Source organism: Sus scrofa, chromosome 15, assembly GCF_054392235.1.
Source record: "Sus scrofa isolate SSC_HxYL_T2T_F1_AM1 chromosome 15, Sscrofa_HxYL_maternal_Yorkshire_Landrace_v2.0, whole genome shotgun sequence".
Lineage (NCBI taxonomy): Eukaryota > Metazoa > Chordata > Mammalia > Artiodactyla > Suidae > Sus > Sus scrofa.
The window spans coordinates 46,487,936-46,494,664 of NC_139397.1; the positions used below are offsets into that span (position 1 = coordinate 46,487,936).

A 6,729-nucleotide genomic window follows, 5' to 3' on the forward strand; every position below is an offset into this window, starting at 1 on the left:
AAATTAAAACTACATTAAGATACCACTTTTCACCCATCAAATTTAAAACTGTGCAAACATACTGTATTGTATCATACCGGCTGGCCTGTTGTGAAAGCCACTCTCACCCACAGCTGGTTGACACACACATCTGTACGGCCTCTTTGGGAGGGGAGTACAGAGACATCTATCACACTTAACAAACGCGGGTGCCCTTGGACTGCAGCCCCACCTCCAGACACTTATCCTCAGATATGTGAGATGATTGATGCTCCTGACTAACAGAAAGAGACTAGTAATAACCTCCTAAAGGTCACCAAGAGAAGTCTAGTGATTAAAAGTCTATATACCCATACCAGGAAATACTGTCTAGCACACACAAGCTCACACACAAAATAATGGGAGAAGCTCTTCACATAACAAAAGGAACCAAAAATGGATCACTAAGTGGAAGAAGCATGGGTTAAAGCCCATGCTCTCCCCAGTACACCACCCCTAAGAAAGAATGCTAGGCCTCCGAGCATTTATTTTCTGAACTAAGGCACTCAGATCAACCATCAACCATCTAGTTATTATTCCCTTCCTCCCAACACCATAAAGCAAACTTCAACAGAGCCCCCAGAGCACCAGACAAGAATGACAGTGTGTACCTAAACTAAGATTTACTACCTCTTGGCTCTTCCTCTCTTCAAAGCAGAGTAAAAAAACACCTGAAATGTACACTTTTTTTGGAATGCCTACAGATTATGTCTAAGCCTTTTAGAATTTTTAACATGAAAATATGCCAAAAATTCCGTGATTTTTGTTTTTAAAGACAACAATTTAAAGCTAGCCATATCCCTGTGCAGCACAGCTTGAAGCAAGTGAAAAACCAGCCTAAACCAAATCAATGAGGGTCTCAGCTCTACATTTCCTCCTCCATCACCACACAAAGTGGAGAAGCAGAGTCCAAAAAAAATTCAGCAACCTCAGTATGCATCAGAAGAGTCACAATCAGAGAAATTTTAGCAGTTAATAATCCACAGCCTTAAAAATGTATTTCAGCTGCTGTGCTGAGACAGGAAGTGCTCACACAATTATTCATTGAGGGAACAATTCAAAGTGTGGAAAAATGTAGTGGGAAAGCAAATGTACGATTTTAAACACACATTTACGTATATGCCTAAGTGTTTCAAGGATAGCTATACAGGGATAGCTGTCATGGCTCAGCAGTAATGAATCTAACACCTATGAAGACATGGGTTCAATCCCTGGCCTTGATCAGTGGCTTAAGGATCCAGTACTGCCATGAGCTGTGGTACAGGTTGCAGACGCAGCTTGGATCTGGCATGGCTGTGATGTAGGCCGGCAGCTACAACTCCCAATTTGACCCCTAGCCTGGGAACTTCCATATGCCATGGGCAAGGCCCTATAAAGACCAAAAAAAAAAAAAAAAAAAAAAAAAGTATAGCTGTACAAAAAACAGTAACAATACTTCCCACTGGGAAGAGGAAGAAGTTAAGGCCCAATTTTGAAAAAAAATTTTTATTGGATTACATTTGATTTACAATGTTGTGTTTCAGGTGTAAAGACCCAATATTCAATATTCAGATATCTTTTACCATATGCAGAGATATGTTTTAAAAATAAATATTAGCCATTAAAACTTGTCCCTCTTTTTTGGGGGGGCCATGTCCACAGCATGTGCAAGTTCCCAGGCCAGGGATTGAACCTGCATCACAGCAGCAGCCCAAGCCACTGCAGTGACAATGCTGGATCCTTAACCTGCTGCACCAGAACACTTCAAAACTTGTCTCTCTTTTTTAAGTGACTAAAATAAATGATTCACCTTAAAGCGCTCACTGTTACACTTTAATACAAAATAGATGTGTATTCATGGCAAAAAAGGCCAATGGCCTAAGAGAAGTTCAGAGAAATTTATTTTATACAATTTTAAAACTATTTTAGGAGTTCCCTGGTGGCCTAGAGTTAAGGATTCAGCATTGCCATTGCTGTGGCATGGGTTTGATCCCTAGCCCAGGAATTTCTGCATTCTGTGGGCACAGGAAAACAAACAACTATTTTAGTAACAGTTAAGTGTTCCTTAAATCCAAGTAATGACTGAATGCCTCACATTTCAAACTTATTAGAACTTAACATTAAGCTTTTTTTTTTTTTCATTTTTATTCATTTATTTTGTTGTTATTGAGCTGTCTGTATATTTTGGAGATTAAGCCCTTGTCGGTTGCAACGTTTGCAACTGTTTTTCCATTCCGTTGGCTGTCTTTTTGGTATTTTTTTTTTTTCTGTTCTTTTTAGGGCTGCACCCGCAGCATATGTAGGTTCCCAGGCTAGGGGTCAAATTGGATGTGTAGCTGCAGGCCTATGCCACAGCCACAGCAATACCAGATCCTTAATCCACTGAGCAAGGCCAAGGATAGAACCCTGTGTCCTCATGGATACTAGCAGATTTGTTCCTGTTGAGCCATGAGGGGAACTCCTGTTTTTTTTTTTTGTTTTGTTTTATTAAAAAAAAAAAAACAATGCACAGACACAAAAACCCCACAGATTACATCTATGTGGCCTTATTTTTAAACAAGTCCAACAGACCAGATTTGAATACAAAGTAAATGCCTTTCTAGAATAAGGCAAAGTATACTTCTAGCCTACATGTTTAATATGAACCAGCCAACTGACTTTGGGCTGAAAGAATGAAAATGAAACAGAATGAGAACTTTCCAATGAGATAGAATTTAACAGGTTTAAAACCTTATCATGTATTAATTCCTACCTCTTTCAATTTTAAAATAAAATTTTGTAGGCAGAAATTTTATGGTAGACATGTCATGAATTTTAGAATTTATTCTAAGAAAAACTGGATTAGGAATAAAGATCAATCACCTGATAAAGTAAAATTTGGAGTACGGCTCACTTGCCACAAAATGTTTCTGTTTTTCTATAGCAAACTTTTTGCAACACATTAAACTATAGATACCCTTAATAAAGTAACATTACAAACTGCAGTCAAGGAGTTCCTGCTGTGGTGCAACGGGATCAGTGGTGTCTGGAGAGCTCGGACACAGGTTCAATCCTCAGCCTGGCACAGTGGCATTGCCGCAGTTGTGGCAACAGTTGAGACGGCAGCTTGGATCTGATCCCTGGCCCTGGAACTCCATACGCCATGGGTGGCCGAAAAAGAAAAAAGAAAGGAACTGCAGTCAAATCTCACCCCTAGAAGATAACATAGGTGAAAATCCAGATGACTCTCAGTACGGTGATGACTTCAGAGGTAACACCACCAAAGGCAGGATCCATGAAAGAAATAACTGATAGCCTAGACTGCATTAAAATGAAAACTTCTGCTATGAAATACAATGTTAAAAAGAATGAAAAGACAAGCCATAGGATGGGAGAAAATATTTGGAAAAAAACCTGACAAAAGACTATTATCCAAAACACACAAAGAACTCTTAAAACTCAACAATGAGAAAAAATCAACCCAATTAAAAAATGGGGCAAAAAAATCTGAACAACAATCTCACCAAAGACTTAACGGATGGCAAAGGAACAACATAGAGATATTCCCATCATACATCATTAGGGATATGCAAATTAAACAAGATACTACTACACACCTGTAAGAATGACAACATCAAATGCTGGCAAGGACAAGAAGCAATAGGAACTTTCATTTGCTGCTGGTGGTTTAGCCACTCTGGAGACTCTCACCCTATGATCCAAGAATCACACTCACTGGTACTTATCCAAGGGAGTTAAAAACCAATGTTTACACACAACCCTAAACATGATGTTTTATAGCAGCTTTATTTATAACCGCCAAAACTTGGAGGCAACCAGGATGCCCTTCTGTAGGTGAACAGATAAACTGGTACATCCAGAAATGGGATATTATTCAGCATTTTTAAAAAATGAACTATCAAGCCATAAAAAAGACATGGAGGAATCTTAAATGAATACTGCTTAGTCAGTGAGAGAGGCCAATCTGCTAAGGTTACATCTTATATGATTCCAACTCTATGTATGACATTCTGGAGAACACAAAACTATGGAGACAGTAAAAAGATCACTGGTTGTGGGGAGGGGTAAATTGGCAGAGCAGAGGATTTTTAGGGCAGTGAAACTACTCTGCATGACACCAATGGTGAATTTCTGTCATTATAAACTTGTCTAAACCCATGGAATGTACAACACCAAGAAGAACCCAAATATTAACTATGGACTTTGGATGAAAATGATGTATTAATGGTGTTCATTGATTTTAATAAATGGGATGTTAATAGCACCAGGGCTGCTGAGGAGGTGTGGGGGCAGGGTATACAGAACTATCAGTATTTTTCCACTCAGTTTTGCTGGGTACCAAAAAAAAAAAAAAATTATATTAAAACACACAAGCACAATACACACACAGTTAGAAAAAAAGTACAGATAATTCTGTACACTTTAAGATCAGGGAAAAAAGTTTAACAAATGTATTACTAATGGATGAATCTAGGTAGTATACATGTGGATGTTCAATCTCCCATCCTTCCCTGTTAGAAATTTAATTTAAGAGGAAAAGAAAGGCTTTAGGATTCATTAGGAGAAATGGAAGCAAAACACAGGAAGAATCCATTTAAAAATTTTAAGAGTACATTCAGAAAAATATCGCTCATGTTTGATGAACAAGTTATTTACAGATTTAAATAACAATCACATTTAAACTGCATATAAATTCTCAACATTATGTTTAAGAGAGTTGCTGTTTAGAGTAACCACAAAATTTTGAGATTTAAAGAATTATTAGGGTGAACACTAATACTACCAAAAAGTGATTTCTGAAAGACACTTAGGGTAGGGACCGTACTTATATGCTTAATCAAAGGCATTTAACTCCTATTAAAAAAAAGTACCTATCAAGGTGAAACAATTTCAGTAACAAGAGAAATTATTTAGAACCAAACGGGAAAGAAACAATCTTGTGAACTATTTAAAGTCCTGAGAAGAAACAGAGCACCACTAACTTTCATAGCAGGTTTAACAGCAACAGGAGCTTCCAAACATTTAACAAAAAAGGAATTTTATGGCCACCGTCATTTTAAAAATAAAATAAAGAGCTGAATTTCTGACCTAAATTTCACTGCACATGCAAAAGAATACGGCGCTGGAAAGGAGGGTGGGGGTGGGGGTGGAGGGGCGCGTATGTAATACACACAGGATCCACCTGGGATCCTTTTTAATTAAAAAATTCTAAACATTCCAGGCATATCTCTGAACTGGTAAGGCCAGAATCTCTCCAATTTCTGTATAAAGGACATCTGCCCTCTTTCTCTTAGCAAAGGTTTAAACAAAGGTTAAGGTTTGTTTCTTATCCAAGCAAGTATTTAGCCCACTTAGTATGTTGCCGTGGTCACCGAAAGCTTTTGCTCTCCCAGGCAGGCCGATACGGCCCCCAAAGCAAACCTTGCCGGGCCGCCGACTCTCGGCGCGGAGCGACGGCCCAAAGACCCGCGCAGCCTCCACTGGGCAGGCAGGTCCACCTCCGCAGCAAGGCCACAGCCCGAAGCCAGCCTCGGAGGTGCTCCGGGTGCGCGCCCTGCGCCCTCCCACCTCTCGGGGCTGCGCCCGCGTTCCCGAACCCGCGGGGGGCGGGGGAGGGTGTCCGGCGAGGACGCCGGGTTCAGTGACTACTAATGTGGTGGCGGGTGGTGGGGGTCACCAGGAACCACGGCGGCTAGCCCCCGACCAGCCTCAGCAGCCTAACTGGCTGCGCGGCCCCAGCCTCACCTGCCCGCTCCCCCACCTGCGCCCCCACCCCTCGCCCCCTCACCTGCGCCGCGGCGGCAGCGGGGGCAGCAGCCGACGGCGGCCCTCCTGGCAGGCCCTCTTCCTCCTCGGGGGGCTCATCCAGAAGCACCCGGCTCCTGCCCAGCTTCCACATGCTCCGGGGCGGGCTTCAGCGTCCGTGCGTCCCTGCGTCCGTGCGCGCCCCTCCTCAGCTGGCCCGCAGAGCGGACGGACTCGAGCTGCGGCTCCTGCAAGGACCGGACGCGGCTAGTGGGGTCGGGTGGGGCGGGGCCGGGCTGCGGGGCGGGCCCACCCTCCAGGACCCAGCCCACCTCACCCCTACCCCTCCCCGGGCCGGGCCCCCATAACTCCCAGACCGGACCATCCCCCGGCCCAGAACCCGGCCTATCCTCAACAACACCCCACCCCGCACCCCGCCAGGACTAGGTTCCCGTGCCCAACCAGACCCACCATCCGCCTGGGACCAGACCCACCTCTAGACCAGGCCACATCCCCGGGGCCCCCATTCCCCCAGCTCGCTGCGCCCCCAGGACACCGCCCCCCGGCCAAGCCCCGCCCCCCGCCCGGCCCCCCCAGGACGGGGCTCCTCCTTCTCCAGCGAGGTCCCCACCCCCACATCCACCCCACGAGGTCCTTACCTCGGCCCCCCAACCCCGAGCTGACCTCTCCCTCACCTTCCACTCCAGGATCACCCCTCACCGGGGTCCCTTCACCTGGCCCCCACTTATCTCGGACTTCCCCCGCTCACCCCTCCCGGTCCGACCCCCCCCCTCACCCCTCACTCCCCACCCGGGTTCCCCCTCACCACCCTGAGGTGAGGCCCTCACCCCGAGCGCATCCCACACCGGAGCTGACCCCCTCACCTCTCACCCCTCACCCCGCGGTGGGGCGGGGCCAGGTCCTCCGGGGCGGAGGCGCGGGGGGCGGGGCGGCCCGGTGGTCGGGTCACCATGACGACTGCCGCAG

General features: G+C 45.3%; 1 protein-coding gene across 1 annotated transcript in view; it reads right to left on the bottom strand.

The window, feature by feature from the left end:
• The window catches only part of TDRP (testis development related protein), a 59,920-nt gene extending 53,912 nt beyond the window's left edge, over positions 1-6,008 (bottom strand). The window contains exon 1 of the mRNA NM_001198925.3: positions 5,786-6,008. Within this exon, the coding sequence (NP_001185854.1) occupies positions 5,786-5,896 (111 nt within the window). The 5' untranslated portion in view covers positions 5,897-6,008. The remainder of the gene's footprint in view (positions 1-5,785) is intronic.
• Positions 6,009-6,729: the final 721 nt, after the last annotated feature.